The 19,635-nt window shown below is 39.4% G+C and overlaps 1 protein-coding gene across 5 annotated transcripts in view; it reads left to right on the top strand.

Annotated features, from left to right (window-relative positions):
* Positions 1–19,635, top strand: part of ANKRD55 (ankyrin repeat domain 55) — a 46,805-nt gene that overhangs the window by 8,472 nt on the left and 18,698 nt on the right. For all 5 annotated transcript variants that reach the window (XR_005627529.1, XR_005627528.1, XM_039709924.1 and 2 more), the window contains exons 3-6: positions 858–988; positions 3,066–3,175; positions 6,180–6,240; positions 9,864–9,992. Coding sequence is in view for 3 of the 5 variants with exons in the window: in XM_039709924.1 (XP_039565858.1) it covers positions 858–988; positions 3,066–3,175; positions 6,180–6,240; positions 9,864–9,992 (431 nt within the window). In the remaining 2 variants the exon portion in view is untranslated. The remainder of the gene's footprint in view (positions 1–857; positions 989–3,065; positions 3,176–6,179; positions 6,241–9,863; positions 9,993–19,635) is intronic.

Here is a 19,635-nt window from a genome sequence, read left to right as displayed (position 1 = left end):
CATTTTTTAGGGTCTGCATGACCTCAGGTTAGGTAGCACATTTCCTCAGCAATCTCATTGAGTCCAGTAAGAATAATTATTCTTCAACTATAGATGAAGTTTCTAGTAGTCTTATAGTTTCTAATACTTTTGTTTAATCCCAGCCTAGCAATTTTAAAATGCTTTGTTAGATTGTGCAGGAAAATCTCTCGCTGTTTTTCAACAGTTAACAAAATGGAAGGAAGAGGAAGCAATTAAATGGTACAATACTTCATGAAGAAATTTGAGTATTAGGTTTAAGTGGAGATTTCAGGGTTTTTTCAAAACAGAAAAGTTTTGCAGAATATTAAAAAACCTCTTATAAAAACACAGGAAATAAAATATCCTAGAGCAAATCCAGACTTCAAATTAAGTTGTTCTCTGCATAAAGGGCCAACTCACACTTTTATACCTTTGCAAGGGACACGGCCTGATTTCGTAAGTCTTTTGAATGTACAGACATAATGAAGCTGGGGTTTGAGAAAATTAGACAAGCACCATCTGGTTACTAGTCATTCTGAAGGATATTAGCCTCCAAAATGTTGTACAAAGGCAAAAGTTCATTTTGGGAACTTCTCAACAGAAAAGCACTTTTCTCTCCAGAAGCAGAGTTAATGAGGCAAAGCTTTTGCTAATATAGTCATGCTCTTTTTAAAATCAGTGGTCAGTGACTGTCATAGAAGTTACTTCCTGGCTAAAAAATAAGCTGAGTACCACTATTGGACAGTTATCAGAGAAAGGATTTGTTAGCTTGCCAGTGTTAAGATTAGAAAATAAGAAACTATATCTTATAGACATGACACAACAAATGGTAAAATAAATTTGGCTTTCTTCCCCAGGTTGCACACCTTTGATGCATGCTGTGTCAGGACGCCAGGTTGACACAGTGAAGCTTCTGTTGAAGATGGGAGCTAATATTAATACTCAAGATGCTTGTGGACGTACCAGTTTATCTCTGGCAACTTACTTGGTACCAAGACTTGGGGGACAAGGATGGAGTGAAGGGAGTAAATGTGCAGACCAAATAAGATTTCTGCTTATACTACAGGAACGAAAAAAAAAAGCACAAACCATTTGGTTCTAGACGACAGTGGAACTGGTTTTGAAACTTTACCACAGTGCAAAGCTGAGCAATGATTATTACAAGAGGATCAGGACTCCTATCAGACACTCCTGTCAGAATGTCCTTTCTCTTTTGGCTTATAAAATAAATGCATGATATGAGGATCTCACAAGAAAATAGCTTTTTTTTGTACCCTGAAAGTTCCCTCTTGTTCTTATTAGGCAGATTGACTTCTCCTCCTTGCATAGCTGGCATTAGATATTTATGCTCTAGGGAGGGCTTTCCTGTCTCAAACTCTGGTGATCAGCAGGCAGCTGTTACTGCACACTTGATGAGCAAGGGCATTGCTTCTTTTCGCTGTGGTGCTGGACTCTGGGTGGCCAGGTTGAGGACTGAAGTTCTAGGTGCTGCAGGTGCTGGTGCACTTGCTCAGATCACAAACAATCCAGTCCCCTGATCAACCTACATCCACGTGATAGGAGGGGCATACATCCCACTGAGACATTTGGGAGAGGAATTGTACTTCAGAATCTGTCTGAAGCAACAAGGATAGTCCTTTTCTCCTTAGTCTTCTACTCCTTGCAGCAGGTAATTCAGGTTTCAGAGAGAAATTGGGGAGCAAGTTAGCCCAGACTGGGCTTCCATTATTAATTGGACGAAAAGGAAGAAGGGGTGTGCAGCCATGGCTGCACAGTATGAGTTAAGCTGGATGACTGCCAGCTCATTTAAACAGACACTGTGGCAGCCTAATTAAATGACATCCCTTGCACGTAGTTTCTTCCTGAAAATTCAGAACAAAAACAATGTTCCTGCTTAGCTATGCAATATTCAGGCAGAAAATAAGTGTAGAAAATAACAAAACAGGCAGTCTCATCCAGTGCAAGGAGCATGCCCCACTTAGTTGACAACAAACATTTCCTCTGCAAGATATTTAAAAAAAAATCCCATAATAAGTGTCACGCTTCTTTTTTCCTTCCTCTTTTCCCGGAGGGGAAAAAATATTCTTTGGAAAAAAAGAAATGACTGGAAAAGATTTGAACCACCCAGGCTTCTAAGTTTCCATTTCTCTTTCTGTGAGGGATATAACGAGAGGTCCAGAGAGAATTCTGCTGTGATGTCTGTCCAGACAAATGAATTCAGGAGAGTTGCACAGTCAATACTGTGTGTGGCATTTGGTGGTCACCAAGAGCTCCAACAGGGGTGTTCTGATTCCACCATTCCACACATTTCCCCCAGCAGTGCCTGTAATGCCAATCCAAAATAGCTCATATGAGAGGGAATGGTCTTTGTCAATTGTCTGCTGTAGTTTTAACAAAACACTTAAACTCATGCTTGATTTTCATCTGACTTAAGTATATGCTGAAAGATTTATGCAGTCACAACCAGACTGTTTACTTGTTTTTATGTTGAGGTGATCAACAGAAGGTTTTAGTCCAAGAACTGATTCATCCCATGTTTTGGTGCTATTTTCAGTCTAACACTGCCACTAGTACAAACTTCTGCAACAACATTTATAAGACCACACTCTAAGGCTTTTTACCATTGATTTGCCATCTTTGCTAAAATCTCACAAACAAAATCAGATTGAGTGCTCATGTCCTTTGTTTAATCTAGCATGATTGAATTCACGTTCAAAAATGTGTGTAGCATCTGCTAATGATACAGGAATTAGCCGGGTTTTAATCACTGTTAGTGCTTGCCGCAGATACAGGGGGAAGAGAAACAAACAAACAAAACAAAAAACAAACAAACAAAATATACAGTGTAAATTAAACACCTCATCTGAGAAATGAATAACTGAGGTAGTTTGAGACCCAAAGGGGCACTACTTTCAGTGCTGAGAAACCTCTGAGGAAAAAAATTCCAGTTTCTCTGCTGACAGAAATGGCTACAGTCACATGAGAATGCCAGGACCACCAGCAAGAAAAGATCTGGCCTTATACTTTTGACTTTACTCGTTGATATGCTCCAATTTATTTTTTAGGGCTGGCTGGAAGGCTGTGTCAGCCTGCTCAGGAATGGTGCTAAGCAGAACATACCTGACAAGAATGGGAGGTTGCCACTACACGCTGCCACTGCAGAGCCTGACGTGAGGTATGTGCCTGGCTCCCCAAGGAGAGCCCACAGCAGGAATAGCAGTTGTGACAGCTACACTTGTGACCTGTGTCTTTGTTTAGTGGTTACCATGAAGGGGCTTGAGAGGAGGAAAAACATTGTGCAATACTTGTGTACCAGAGATCGATGGCTGGGTAAAGAGAGGAGCCTGTTTTAATATTGCAATAGCTGGAGGAGGGAAAATAATTAGAAGAGAGATTGAAACCCTATGTTTCCCCTGCCCAGCTACCTTTCTGTCCTACCACATGAAATATTACAAGGACTTCTCCTCTGAGTAGCATGGCAAATGTGAGAAAAGTTTTCCACAAGACAACCTCTCTGAAAATCCCCAACCATAAAGGGGAAGTTAAGGACTGGTGGTCTGGCTCATTTTTAACTACTTTTACTGAAGGTAGAGTAACAGCTACAGAGTGTCTTCACAAGAACTCTGAAGAAAGATTCTCTTTTTCTTATTCCAGCCTGTGACAGTAGTACAGTTTAATAAATTTTGATTTGTAAAGCTGAATAAATTCACTCAAAAAACTCCCCTAAGTAAATCATGCCTGAAGGTACAGAACGGCATTAGAAACAGGTTAAACATTCAGTACATGCAATTAATGTGACATAATCACTGAGCCTATTATTTTGTTGCTGTAACTATATCAGATCAGGCCAGACATCTGGCCATTTTTGCTGATATTGTTCTCCAGTCTTTTTTAACAGCTGTATTAATTTTCCACATTATCTTTGCTTTTCATGCATCACTTGGAGAGAATAATTTGAGATTCCTGCAGAAAAAAGGTCCCTATCCTTAAACAAAGCCAACATAAGAAAAAAGACAATGTTTGTACAACACCACACATGTTGCTACTTGAAAGTGAACACTAATCTCCTCTACCAGGAGCACACTGCTTGCCCTGAATGTTTTTCACGTTCTCCAAGGATACAGACCCTTCTTTGCTCTGCACAGTTCTCCTTTTCCTCTGTCTTCCCCATGGGTTTGCCGCCCCATGCCCAGACACAGGCCTGGAGCACTAAGCAGAGGTTTTCCTGTCACGGTCATTGTCAGTCCCTTGTCATCCTATGTCATTGCCAAAAGAGAATATGCAATAGCCACTTTCGAAACGCATTTGTAGCTAAATTTGAAAGCTAGCAGTCCACTGCTACAACCGCACATGCTAGAGGCAGCATGGAAAGACACAGTTCATGTATTGATATGATAATTTATTTATGTGCTCTAGTGCACTCCACAGAGCCTGACAGGCAACGTGGAAAGATAATTCATTCTTGATTTATGCCTTTAGGAGTAGATAGCAGAGAAACCTCAGCTGCTTGGTTGGGTATCTACATATTTAAATGTAGCACTTACATTGCCATAATGGTCTAATGGTGTAACTGAGTCAAAGTTTGTTCATGATAAGCATTCTAGTCAAATTATTAGATTTCTTTCATATACAGTGGTGTCATTGATCATATCAGGAGTTGAACCACAGAGCCCTGTATCAGATTATAAAACTATGTGATAAATGGGTTTTACAAGCATACTATGGTTATCTCACTTTGTCTTTCCTCTCTAGTTGGTATTTACCAAGACCTATTGTCAGACACATAATTTCTGAGATTCTGAGTAATTTTGTTAATGACAACAGAATCTTTCCTCACTTTTACAAACTTCTACCAAGCCAATCACAACAATAAGAGTGTCATCCTTTTCAGATTTCCTACAGTATGACTCCATTTAGAAAAAGAGGTGTGACACCTCTTTTCTACAAGAATTTGTTTCCATATACAAATTGGTTTGAAGTCAAAGCAAAATTCCTGTGCTGGAATCTGCCCAATCATCACCCTTTAGGGACTCTACTTTAAAAAAATCCTAAATTTGGACTTTCAACACCTGAGGAAGACGTTACCTGTAGATAAGATTTTCACCTGCAGAATTGTCAAAATCATCCCTAAGCAACTGTAAATATCTTCTTTTGAATAATTTACATAGCTAGTTCTTTATTACCAGTAGGGAAGAACAAATTTGACATGAAACGTTAATTTGATACACACGCCTGAGCACAGTTCAACCCAGAAGATACACTAGAAGTGGTTGAAGATAAAAAGCAGCAAAATATTTATTCAATCTCCTCTGCATGGGAATAAATGCAGGATTTTATACATTTGTTTCTGTGTTATCTTTACATTTATCAAATTTCCTTACTTTATACTTCATTATTTTTTACTTTCCTTGCTAAACAGTATGTCTTCTTCATCTCCATGTTCTGAAGGTCTCTACCAAATTCATACCTTCAGATGAGCCACAGGTTTGCACAATGATCCACTGAGAATACATCCTTCATTTTGCTATAATCCAAAGAAGTGTACATTCATATTGGGATTGGCTTTGCTACAGCATGTGAATGGATGGAGTTTTTAATTTTCATGTTCCAGCTATGTACATGATCCAAAGAATTAATATCCTGCTGTAAAACACAACCAGCTTTGCTGAACCTATAGTGATTTTAGAACATCTTCACAAGATAGCAAAAGAATAAGAAGGTGTTAAAAATACTATTGTACTTGAATAATATTTCATTTAACTACTTTATTGTTCCCTCCACCAGACAGGAGTGCTTGTAGTCCAATATTCTATAAAATGTGAACCTATGCATTGCTATGTTTTAATAATAATAAAATATTATAAAAATGTAAATTTCTAAGATACCAAAAGCTGCACACATGTATAGTATTATACATTCTGATTGTAGCCCAGCAGTCAGCATAAGAGTTTTCTGAGTGGATCTTCTTTTAATTCCAAGTTCTGAACTTTTGTTGTTACCATAAGCCATAAAGTCCAATTTGTTTTGCTCATATGACAAAGCTCAGACCTATGAATCTGACCTGTGCCCATCACTAATACTGATTTTTCATGAAATTGCACGTTTTGTTTTTAAAAAAATGTCAGTTTTTCAAGTTTAGTCAGGCATACTGGACACTGATTATATCATTGCTTCCACAGGCTTCTGAGCTTGCTTCTGCAGCAGTCAAATCTTAGTGAAATTAATCACCAGGACAATGAGGTGAGTGAGCTTGTGCTACAAGTCACAGTCCGTGCACTGGAGGCATAGAAGCCATTCAATTTTACAATAAGACTAAGTCAAAAATTTATATAATGCTTTTGCTAAACTCTGCAAAGTATTATCTCATTCTTCCTTCTATGTAGTGTGCACCTGTAGGCTAATAAGGCTTCTCTTTTTTGAGCCAGCTATGAGGTACCTTGAATCCCGTTCTTGAATTATTTGCCAAGACAAGAATTGCCCTTGATTCCTCTGAAGTTGGACACTGGACCAAGTCTTCACCTTTACCAATCATAAGTGTTCAGGACCAGGCTGGATGGAGCTCTGAGCAACCTGGTCTAGTGGAAGGTGTCTCTGCCCATGGCAGGCAGGTTGGAACCAGATAATATTTAAGATCCCTTCCAACCCAAGCCATTCTATGATTCACTGATTCCTTGATTCCACCATTCAACTCCAGTTCTCAGGAAAATTACTGGAGAGCTGGCATTACACAGAACAGTCATGGAAGCACAAAAATTTGTGCTGTTGTCTTCCATGTGGAATTGTGTCCTGCATGTATATATGTTGTACATAGGAAAGAGTTAACTTCCCACATTTTTCTACAAATAGAGAAGCCAAGACACATAAGAGATTCTGAGTGTCATTTCATATGGTTCTGTTAATTTTAACAGTTGCTAAAGGATGTGTCTTTTCCACAGTGTCAGAATGGCCAGAGGGCTGTATATTTTTCCTCTTTCTTACCCACTGAAAGGTTTGCAGACCCTGCTCACAACACTCTAAACCAGACACATGTATTGTCTTCATGTAGAACTATGTTACTAATGAATTGCATGGAATCGTGGATCATAATTTCAAGCCATGATATTTTGCTATAATGCACTGCTATATGCAATTTGGAACCTTTAGTCCATCTCATTGTCATTTGGCACTGACAATATATTTGTTCAAGTGTCAGTACTAAGCTAAATACTCATGTTTTCTGAAAAGTATGGATCCTAATAAATTATTACAGCTAACAGAGCTGTTCTCTTGGCATAAGTAAAACACTTCAGTTTTCCCATTTGACGCTTGAGAAAAATCACCCTGATGAATGCATGAACACATAAACAGTAAGAAATACATCTGGAGGTTTCATAGCTTCCACAACCGTGTGTTCCTGTGGGTTTATTAGTGAAGCCTGTCAGATGACAATGCGAAGAAACAATCCCTATAAAAGCCTTGAATCTGAGCAAAACAAGTGTCACACTGTATTTCTCAGAGCCATTTCTTGGGGTTTGTCCTTTTGTGTCCCATATTGCTTCTCAGTTTTTACGAATGTGCAGTTGTTTGTCTGTCTGACCTCTCAGACTGTTTTCTGCTGGACCTTCAGCTTTGGCAGTTCTGATACCATTTATATTTCCACTTAAGAGCAGCAGTCTGTTTACCTACTGATGCTACTCCAGGGTGGTAGCACAAAGCACAAAGCAGTTGCCTGCTCCAGAAAGCCCACACGAGTGAGCTGCTGTAACAAACAACTCAATGTTCTTTGCTCAGCTGGGTGCTCCGAAAGGACACGTGGAATGCACAAAGTAGTAGAAAGGAAATGGAGAAGAAAACAGGAAGCTCTGTTTGAATCCTTTGTACAGCCGCATGGCTACAAGAGTAAACTGAAAAAATATATACAAGAAAAGGAACAGAAAAAGGACTACAAAGATGGTAATAGTTATAGAGCAGCTTCCTTACATGGGCAGGCTAACTAGAGCACACTAAGTACAAGACTTCTAGCTTGGCAACCTCATCAAAGGGATGATATAAACCTATGGTATCATAAATGGCGTGGAAATGAAAATTATTATTAATTGTTCTGGGAGTTTTGCATATAAAAATGTGGGGGCTTCTACAAAAATTATCAGGCAATAGTTTCAAAGAAAATGAAAATAAATACCTTTTCAGAAAATGCATCATTACCCTTTAGAGGGCTGGATATGATATGAAGTCTTTAATCTGATTACCAAAATATTAGGTGGCCTAATGACATGCATATTGTCAAGCCTTGTTTCTTATATTTTTGCACTAAGCATCTGCTATTGACCTCTCTGAGTTTTGTCATTTTATCATAGAGATTTTTGAAAACTATCCCCAGTTTTACACTCTTATGTTACAGCTGATTCTGCTGGCTACTACAGTAGAAACAGAGAGAAAGTTGATTTTTCAAGGATTTTTTTTTTTGGCCATATCAGCGCACTGAGAGAGGGTGACAGAAAGACGGCCTGGTACACTGTAGTGTTTCCTTCTTCAGAGATTTTTGTGCTCTCCAGGACCAGTGGCTAGTACCCATTTCCCAGGTGGAAATCACTTCAGTGATGCCTCACAGATAATGCGTGTCCATCAACAGTACTAGGTCCCTCATGTGTACTGACATAAATGGCAGAGCTCCCATCAATTTCAGTTGGTGCAGGAGTTTACCCTCAGTTTTGGTTTTACAAAACCGAAACTCCCATGATTAAGCTTTGCAAACACTAACTAAAACCAAAACTCTCATTCAACTGCTCTGTTTTGTTATCACCCATTCTTAAGCCACATGGGAACTTAAAAGTCGTATAAGATATGGGATGACTGAGAGAAATTAATGCTAAGGCGTTCAGGTTTTTAGTCAGAAAATCACTGCAAACAGCTTCCACTTTAACGCACTGATAAGCTGTCTGCATCAGTATAGCTCATACTTTACCTGGGTCCTGGGTTGTTACCAACTGGCTTTATTGGGGTTCTATTTCATGTTTTAATTGTTTTTCCACTCAACCTTTTTTTTTTTTTAATGCTTTTTATCCTTTAGGAAAACAGGCAAGACCCTTGAAATACATTTTTTTCTGGAAGGGGAAAACAAAAACCCACCCAAAGGAAAATGTTACCACACCTGAAAAAAATGTTACCACACTAGAAATTTGTTAAAACACATAATAAACTAATCAATTTATACAGAAAATCTTAGTTAGTATGGATATAGAGTAAAATACAGGTGAGTGTAACAATGCTGAAGGTATAAATATAGGTCATGAATTCTCTGATCTATTAAGATTGACTGAATGTAGCTAAGATGGAATGAAAATGCAGCTGAATACCTTACCATTTGCTTTGTTTTCTCCCTGAAGAGTAAATATAAAGTGTTTATATTGTGACTTTTTTGTGGGCATCACAAGTTCTTTAGCTTGCTGACTAGTACCAGCTGCAGTAATAGCTTATAATATTTATTTTGGATCAAAGATAAGACCAAGAACAAACATCATGCTGTGTAATGCTGAAGCACCAGTCTAAACCAGGCTTTTCTTGCAGGATTCAAGCTGAGCAGTGAGGAACTGTCTCCCCAGCCATCATGGCCCTGACCACATGTTATTTATAACAGGCTATAGGCACATATGGAGGAAGCATTTGTATTTGTATCCATTTTCTGTAATAATTCCAAAAAGCTAATTGTTTTGTTCCCCTTTGTAACTCCACTAATTCAGAAGCTGCTACTATTTCAAATCAAGGTGAAGAGGGAAGAATTTGTCCACCCTGGATGGTTTCAGGGCTGCCTAGCTTATCTACAGATCCATGAAGGGTGCTCCTGTGAGTGACAATAATTTGCCCTCTGGGTTTGTGGCTTGCAGGGAATGACTTCACTCCACTGGGCTGCATTTCACAACAGACCCCAGCACACCCAGACTCTGCTGCACAAGGGAGCAGACCCGACTCTGGTGGACAAGGACTTCAAAACAGCTCTGCACTGGGCAGTACAGGTGAGCCACAACACAGCCCCAGAGGGATGTTTATTGAACTGAGCTGGCTATCGTGGTGTCCTAAATACTCCTAAGGAAGTAGTTTGGGCTGTGCAACACAGAAATTGGATGCTAAAAATGCCCACTAAGCCCCAGCATTTTGCCAGTGGGTATAGATCAAGGACCTAGCCTTTTCTTTGGAGACCAAGGCATACCTAATAGAGGCTTAGCCCTGTTGCCCCCGAGTTTTTGTTTATCTCAGTGGGATTACGTGTATGCTTCATGCTGAACTTGTGCCTGGTTTTTTTTTCACTAAATCAGGGTTGCAGAAAGTAGAAGCTTACTTGCCAAAGACCTTTGGGAATAAAATAGCATAAACACAAGTTAAAACACATTTAAAGAGCTACAGCTATGAAAGAATTATCTGAAGGGTTGAGACCCTACTTCTCTGGAGACTGGAGAAGACGTGGAGCTAAACACATTTCTTGTTGAGCTGTATGTTTCTGTCTCATGTGCAAAAGAGCATTGTCAAATACTCAGGCCATCATTAGAGAAATAAACCATACAGGTTTAATACGATATTACAAACAGTATTATGTAATTGTGTGAATGATATAAAATACAGCATAATTTAATGGTTTTCTTAGCTTACTACAGAAAACTGCCCAGATGAAATTGTATGTTTTCACATGCTCTCATATCATAGCAAGTTCCAGTATCAATGTTCAAAACACATTGATACTGGACAACAGGTAAGCCAAAATAGAACTCACACAAAATCCAGCAACCTTTTCGTACAATTACCAAATATTTGCATTCTCATCTTTTGGTCTAAGTTTGCTCTTCTTAAAAGAAGTGTCAACAAGGAAATTTGAAATTCTTAACTGCCATATACTGTCATATTTATTACGGGGTAAGTACATCTGAACAAATAACCTGTTTTCTTTAACCACAGCCTCACAAAGATGATTAACATATAATAGGCCTAACTTTTTTTTTTCTGAAGTAGAGGTATATTTTGACCTCTGCAACTGGTATTATTTCAAAAGTTTTGTTCTTCTTCAAAACTAATCAGTATTAACTTGTACTTGTTATTTGCCTTAGAAGATTAAAGGTATCTACTCTACTACCTGTTGTGCATTTTCACCAGGCTTATTCCAGTTCTGTCTGCTTCCAGTGGGAAACATCTGAATCTCATGCAAACTCCTGCATGATAGCCAGTGGTCTATATCATAACTCTGGGAACAAACTGTCTGACAAACAGAAAGACAAAAGTGAATCCACTTTATAACCTTCAGAGTTCCCCTCCTTCTTTAAGCTTTTCCAGATTCTGTATTTTGTATATTTCATTATTTGATTCCACTGTTACCTCTCACCTCCACCCTTTTCTCACAAATGTGCAGAAAAAGTCTTGAGAAATGGGGAAACGGAAACTACACAAAACCCACTTGGCCTCAGGTGGAAGGAACTCACAAATGCCCTCTTTTCCTTTAAGCTGCTCCCAGAAATCAAGAGGAAGTGTGCAGAATAACACACACACACTCCTTTTTCCCTTATTGTGACATTTCTGCCATGAAACCCTTTAAACTGCTTCTTCCATCCACATGCTTCTCCACATTCTGGGTCCAGAAGTGGCAGTTGAAATACCAGAGCATGAAATAGATCTGTTCAGATTGCTCTTACTCAAATAAGAGCACTCTTGGCCAAGAAAACAACAACTTGCAGCCAGTGCTCTCTGCTGCCCACTTAGGCCCAGGATTTGTATACCGTGGACAGGCACAACTTTCTCTGCTGTGACAGAGAACAGAACAACAGCTCTGCTGAAGGGGATCAGCATTATGTCTAATAGCCTCCTCTGTGACTGCTGGAAAAGAGATATTTTTCCTTTAAGAATTGTATAAATATCTTCAGAGAACAAGAGGCTCACAGAGCTCCGGCAGTACAGCTGCAGGGATTATTTTTGGCTGAATAGGGCCCTGTGTTTAATTTCTTTTTTTTTTTTTAATGCAGTGAGGGGAAGACCAGACACTGTACAGAAACTTGTTTCAGAAGTTGCAGGAAAGAGGCAGTTTGTTCACGCTGGGCTGAAACACACAGTCGGACCATGTGAAAATCATTGCCCACCATTCAAACCCAAATTCATGGGCATGAGACATATTTCATATGAAATCATTGTTCCGTGCTGGCTCTTTCAAAGACTGCTTGTTTGTGGCTTTGTCTTCCTTCAGGCATCATGGGATGATGAGTCCCATCGATATGACCAGACAGACCTTGTCCACACCAAGGTCTGCTTTTTCGTGAAGCTCAGATCTCCTGCCATTCAAGTTCACATCTTAAGTGCAAATGTATCAGTGTCAAAAACACTGATTATTACTGTTTGCTGTGAGAGTCTCATGCCACATTTTTTATGCATGCAGAATTTCTATGTGCTGGTGCAAACAGGCCTATTAAAAGTGTCTCAGGAGGTATTTCTCTCCTTTCACTTCAGCCAGCATTAATTACTGTAGCGAAAAGGAAACACACCTTTGAAATACAAAACTGTTAACTGATACAGGGACAAAGGGTAAAGCCATTCTAACAATTCTACATAACAGTATTATTGAAATCCTGGTAAGATATAACATATACCATACAGCATGCACTCTGATGCTACACAGTTCTATACTGTAATGGTATTAGTAGTACCTTGTAAACAGCCTGGGAAGATTTGGAATCTTGCTACATTGCCTTGCCATTTGTCATGATTTTTACCAGAATTTTATTTGTCTCATTCTCAAAGTCTCTGGCTCCCACAGTCATATGATTATGTGAAAATATCAGCTTTCCACTAAAGGATAAACAAAAAAACAGATTTTTTTTTTCTAAGTTAAGAAATACAAACCTGTAGGAATAAAAAGAATTTAACTAGAAAGAAGCTGTTAAAAATAACAATCAGCCATGGGGAGATGTGCTTATGATTTTTTAATAGGCTGATTTGGAGTGCAAAGTTTTAAAAAATTAGAAGCCAGCATATTTTTCCATAGCAACAATGCAGTTATTTCATTCCTCTGTTTCCAGAGAAGAGAATGAAATACCTGTATATCTAAAACACACTGTAAAAGAAATGCATGAGTGAGTATTAATTTGTGTTTGGCTGACCAAGCATTGCAGTTTCTCTGTAATTGGTTGGAAGGTGAAAGCACATTTAAATGCCAGGATCTCTAGGAAAGAATGTCTCTGTTGCTGCAGGACATCTTGAGGACACAGCTGGCTATCCAGCCATAGCAGAGGAAGGGGCCAGAGAAATCAGTGTTGGCTCAGAATCTCTCCCAAGGGATCACGTCTCTCTGCCCAGCACCCCATTTTTTCATGTGGGCTACATACAGTGGAAGAATTCAGACAGACTTCCAAAGTCATCTTAAAACTCAGTTAGTGTTTCTCTACTGCAGATATATCTGTTGTTGGACTGACCAGAAAAAAGTGCATTTGCTGGGCAGGTTCACTGTCTAGTTGGTTTCAGGCAGATTTCTTTCCCTGCAAAGTTGAACTTCATTTCTCCTTGCTTCATGCAGTTTTCTAAAGATGGCTTGAAAGGAAGAATAGTGATTTCCTTTTTTATGTCACTAAGCTTTAAAGACAATTTTGATTGTTAACAAACAAGTCAAAAAGATATTAAATTTTCATTTTTTAAATATACGCTTTTAAAATTACTTTCTTTTGTAAATATTGTCATTCCAGCAATGGTACAACTCTTGCTTGTGGAGCCTGGAACATTAAATAGCAGCGGGGATCTTCAGAGTGAGCTGTCAAGTTGCAAAACAAGATAGAAGAAAATTTGCAAATAGTTTTGAGTAAGAAATAAACTTGCTCTAATACCAGCAGAAGCTTTTTCCATAAAGTGCCCTAAATGTTTGTGACACTGTCTGCAACAGTGAATTAGTTGTGCTTAAGTCTTGGCTCTGGCACTGAGGCAAACTACCAAGGGACAAGCTGTGTCCCTGCTGCTATACTCTCTTATCCAAACAGGATGATCATACACAGCCCACCTGCTGGGAATGATCTGGCACCCATATTAGCTCCAGGAACTGGTAGGGAAAGTATTAATTTGACCCAGGCCTAAACCATGCCAGGGAGGATTTTAAGAATTATTTGGTACAAACAACTAAATTCCAGTGCTGAAGGATGTTCCTGAGTGCTACTTTATTTTTCTATGTAGCTGCAACTATTTCTTCATTTAAGTTGTTACAGAATAAGCTGAGTTCTGTGACAACTGGAAGAGACTCACAAGGATCATTGAGTCCAGCTCCTGGCCCTGCACAGGTCACCCCAAGAGTCACATCATGTGCCTGAGAGCATTGTCCAAACTCTTATTGAACTCTGGCAGGCTTCGTGCTGTGACCACTTCCCTGGGGAGCCTGTTCCAGTGCCCAGAAACCCACTGTGAAGAAACTTTTCCTGATATCCAACCTACACCTCCCAACACAGCTTCAGGCCATTTCCTGGGGTCATGTCACTGGTCACCACAGAGAAAAGAGGTCTGTCTGCCCCTCCTCTTCACCTTATAAGGATGTAATAACTGCAGTGAGGTCTCCCCTCAGTCTCCTCCTGGCTGAACAGACCAAGTGACCTCAGCTGTTCCTCATATGGCTTCTTTGAAGTCCATTCACCATCTTTGTTGCCCTCCTTTGGATACTCTAGTAGTTTAATAACTTGATTAAACTGTGGCACCCAGAAGTGCCCCCAGCACTCGAGGTGAGGCTGCCCCAGTGCAGAGCAGAGCAGGACAATCCCCTCCCTTGCCTGGCTGCCCATGCTGTCCCTGATGCCCCCAGGACAGGCTTGGCCCTCCTGGCTGCCAGGGCACTGCTGGCTCATGTTCAGCTTGCCATGGACCAGAAGCCCAGGGCCCTTTCTGTGGCACTGCTGTCCAACCTCTCATTCCCCAGTCTGTCTGTACATCCAGGGCTGCCCCATCCCACACACATAATTCAGCACTTTCCTTTGTTGAACTCTGTATGGTTGATGATTGCCTATCTCTCTAATTTTAATCAAGGTCTTTCTGCAGGGCATCCCTGCCCTGGAGGTTGTCAGCAGCTCCTCCCAGTTTTGTATCATCTGCAAACTTGCAGTATTGATATAAAAACTCACCAGTACAGCCAGATGATCAGAAAAACTCTTACTGAAATAATAAACTGTTAGAAAATAAGCCCTTCAAGTGTGAACATGCCATAGACAATTTAATTGTTCATGCCAATCAAATGTCTGAGGTAATCAATTGCAGAATTCCCACTGAGCTTAGCAGGAATTTGTCTTGGGCAAATCCTGTAGGTAAGTACAGAATAATTGCCAGACCTCTTCCCAGCGCAGTCTATGTGTAACTGCACAGTGGATGCCAGAATATGAGTAATGTATGTGCAACACACTTCTTGCATATCTATACTTGTCCTGATCTCCTGTGCCTGACAAAAGGCACTTGAAGACAAATGCTTCCATTTCTCTGATAGAATAAATCCTCATTCTTCTGCAGATTTTAAAAATTACCTCTTTTCCAAAGCATGTAAACAGCTCATTTGGAGAAATCAGTCCTTACAACAATGCAATAGCAGGAGAAAGTTGCCAAGTGATTTTAGTCATAGTCATTTACACAATAAATCATACGCACTTAAACTCCAAGGGAAAATAAATTCTCAAAGAGACTTGGCCAGTGTTTCATGCAGTGTTTTGTTTGAGCAAAGAGAGGGTAAGAGAAGCAGGGACATACGATAGCCAGAATCATGCCTCCATGACTGCCTTTGTAATTTGGTACCTTTTTCCAAAACACATTAAGGCTGCTAAAAGGAAAAATATTTTTAAAATGTCATGTGTCCTCGCTGTACCAGAGGCAGTAATGCTCTGAGGACCACAGGACAAACTTTCCTGTACAACAACATATTCTCTTTCCCACAGTACCACAAAGTCAAGCCAAGCTGGGTCGCTCTGACTCTGCAGAGATGCTGTCTCAGTGGGTGTGTAAAGCTGCAGCACTTAAGTTAGGAGAAGACCAATGAGCTTCTCTCTGAGCCGACTGAGTCTCACCAATATATCTACAGTGACATCAGAGGGGTTGTTGTTAATTTGTGTTGGTTTGCCATCAGAAACATACCCTGTGAAGTGCCTGGGCTGCATTCAGAGAATCTCTGGCACAGTTTCCCTGGCAGGAGGAAAGATGATGGTATTATGACTTGCTTCTTTCCTCATCACAGAGACCAGTTTTCCGTGTCCTCTCAGGGTAGAGAAACCACCTGAATTTTTGCTCACTTCTCCACTGCCAAGTTCAGGCATCTAGCAGCCAGGAAATGACAGCAGTCAGGGTAGAGTGAAGGTGTTTCCATTCCTTAGCTTTGTCTAGTCTTGGGTGCAGAAGGGGGAGGTGCTGGAAGTCCTTGATACATGGGGGAAAGCAGCAACGTGTGCAAAACTCTTCAGCAAGCCAAACTGCCAATATAAGAACATTTCCCATTGCACTATTTGCTGCAGACCAAAAGCAACATTATACCTCTGGTTTTGAGTCTGGCATTCTCTATCCTTAAAACAGCAGACACTGCACCTACCACAAGATAGATTTCTGATACTGCCTTAATATCTGATTCCAGCCTGACTTATCCTCACAGCTGATGCAACATTTGTCTTGCTCTGATTCTAGGATGAAGTTCTAAATCATATTACAGTAAGAGCAATGATGTGATGCACTGCTCCAGTGCTCTGCCTGTGAATATGAGGAAAATGTCACTTCAGTGACATTAATCACATGAGGGAAAAGAACATACTGGAAGAACAACTGACTTTTGCCAGTATAGCTGTAACAAAGCATACAGTTTCTTCCAGAATAGCCTTGAGTTAAAAAATCAAGTATTTTCAAGATCCAGTCAAGAGATCCATAATAATGGAAATTTTATTATATTTTTTAAAATGTGGAATGTCTTCTGCTTTTGGTAAATACTGCATTTCAGAATGGTAAAAACAGGTTAAAAAGTTTTTTGAAGGGAAAGATGTATTTACCAACACAGTAATTTCATCTGGGGTTATAAAGTAAAAAGTCCACAGACAAGTCACTTGTTCAAATTTTGCTATGAGTTGCTCAAAAATAGCTCATGTTTCTTTATTTCAGCAAAGAAGAAAAATATTTTTGTTTTGTTTGGCTGGTTTATTTTCTAATGGTCCTGCTGGTGTTACAGTTGATTTCAGATTAAAGTATTCTATGCGTGTCTGTTTGTGAAGGATAAGAGGAAAGACAAAAGGGCTTGGATTCTCTAACATAAATCTCAAACAGCACCCAGTGATACACATAGATGGTTTCCAGGAGGAAGCTGGAATTACTTATATAAATGTAATTCATTTTGCTTTTTTTATAACAGTGAGTTACCTCCCCAAATAGTGCAGTGGTGATAGTATATGTTTGTTGCTGCAGAAAGGAGTGAAATAATGCTTAAAATCTCCAGCCACTCAGGGGTGGCTTTGGGTTCATAACTGAGAAATCAAAAAGTGACAGAATGAAAAAGGGGAAAACACAGGCTGACCTAAAGTTCAGTGCTAATGATAAGAAGCAGCATCAAGAGCTTCTAGTGGGGACTTTCCACCTGGCAAAGATGGCTATAGATATGAGAAAGCTTTAAGCTGCATGCTAATACAAACAGACAGAAAATATAGGAGAACTAATACAACCTAACCATATAATCTCCAGAGGCATTTACTTGGAAGAAAAGTATTTTATCTGGGTTCCATGAGACCAATTAAATGGTCCATAGCTTGTTTCTCTACCCATCCCACCTCTCTGTTGCTGGTAGAAATATTAGCAGACTCCTTTCATATGACTCTTTGACCCCCCATTATCTAGTTTACTAGAATACTTTGAAGAGAGGAATAAAATAGCCATCTACACAGTGCAGTATGAACAAAAAACAAACATCTCAGTGTTTGTGACAGAAGACCTGGCAGAATGAAATGTAATGTTAAAGCACAAATATTATGTAAGGGACAAGAAACTTTATAAGTAAAATTATTGTTCTTCTTATCAGTCGGACATAGAAGTGTAAGAACCATGGCTGTAGTAACAATGAGGATAAATTGAGTAGACATAGCTGAAAGAAGTGTCTAAACTACAAAAGTGTCCCAGAGGTTCAGGATTCTCCTCATGGTATTTGATTAGATAGATGCTTCGTGAATAATTATTTTCTTATTTGGAAAGCACTGAGAGATGCAAGTCTCAGAAGTCTGACTTTCATCAACCAACATATAGAAACCAGAGTTGTAATCAAGTGTCAGAGCTAAATATCTGTTAGTGATTTGGCTGTCTGCCACTGTCTGGAGATGATACAAATCTCAGACAAAAATTTGCATAAAGCACAGGGTTTTTCTTACAGGGGCTCATGGATCCAGGCTTTAGGACGTTACTTCTTCATAAATGGCCTGGTTTGGGACAAGTAAAGTCACTCTAGAACAATAAAGTACGTTTAATTGAGATAAGGGATCTAAGGAAGAAAATTTCACTGAGGAGAATCAATAAGGGGTGGAAGCAGATAAAAGTGTGAGATGGGACAAAAGTGTAACAAAACCTGGGGGAGGGGCAGGGAAGGGGTGGGGAGAAGTCCTGCAAAACTAATTAGAAACACATAGCAAAAATGACTGATAATCTTTGAGAACATTTGAATCTCTGCTGCAAAGAATTTGAATACAAAAAGGGAAGATGAAATTTAGTGATGCGTACAGTAAGGTTACAAAAACACATAATTTTCGTATGGTAAATTTACCAGAGAACATCCTGGTCTAACAATAGTACTGTGGTAAATTTACCACAGGAACACTATATTTTTGGTGACCACAGCTCAAAGCTATCAATCTCAGAATTAGGGCACTGTAAGCATTTTAGGAGAATTTTGAGTGCAATTTCAAAGAGACAAGAGGAATTTAAAGATAAGAAGGCATTCCTATGAAGATAGAACTGGAAAGCCACTGAGCAGTCACCCAGAAATCTCATACAGCAGAAGGTTCAAATATTAGGAAATATTCTTTTATTACTTAGAAAATGGAAGTAACAATTTGATTGAATTGTTGAAATGAGGCAGAATTTTCATAGCCATCTTCAAAGCAATTACTGTTTCCTCAGATAAGAAGCTTCTATACCAAATAAGGTCTAGTATGTTTGAATGTCATTTAATCAGTTTAATCCCATGTAATAAAACACAAAAACTCTAGAAAAGTGACAAGATACAGCTCATCACATGGCACAGAAGCCTTGCTAAGCATGTGGCAAATACAGTGGTCGTTAAAATGCTAATTCTTTGTTCCTTTCTCATTAGAGCAGTACATGCAAGTTTAATCACATTGAATAACATCAATAGCACAGTTTTTATAAGCACAACCTGCTATAATAGACACATAATTCTGTCCAAGATGTCCCACAGGGGAAGAAGAAGGTGATGCCATCAAAATCAACCAGAGACTTGTATCACACATCATATATTCTCTATCAGCCACATTTAAGACAGTTCAAATAATCTTTGGAGGTGAATCTCTCATAGATTGTCCAACCAGGGACATATATAACCCACAGTATAATCAAATCAAACCCACAGAAAACACATATAACCCACAATAAAAATCAAATTACAGGGACATCAAGTACCTCATGGGTGAGGATGAAATTCAA

The sequence above is a fragment of the Passer montanus genome, unplaced genomic scaffold (genome assembly GCF_014805655.1).
Source record: "Passer montanus isolate IOZ18808 unplaced genomic scaffold, ASM1480565v1 scaffold22, whole genome shotgun sequence".
Lineage (NCBI taxonomy): Eukaryota > Metazoa > Chordata > Aves > Passeriformes > Passeridae > Passer > Passer montanus.
Note: the sequence above shows the minus strand (reverse complement) of the source record. Positions and strands in the feature narration are given on the sequence as shown.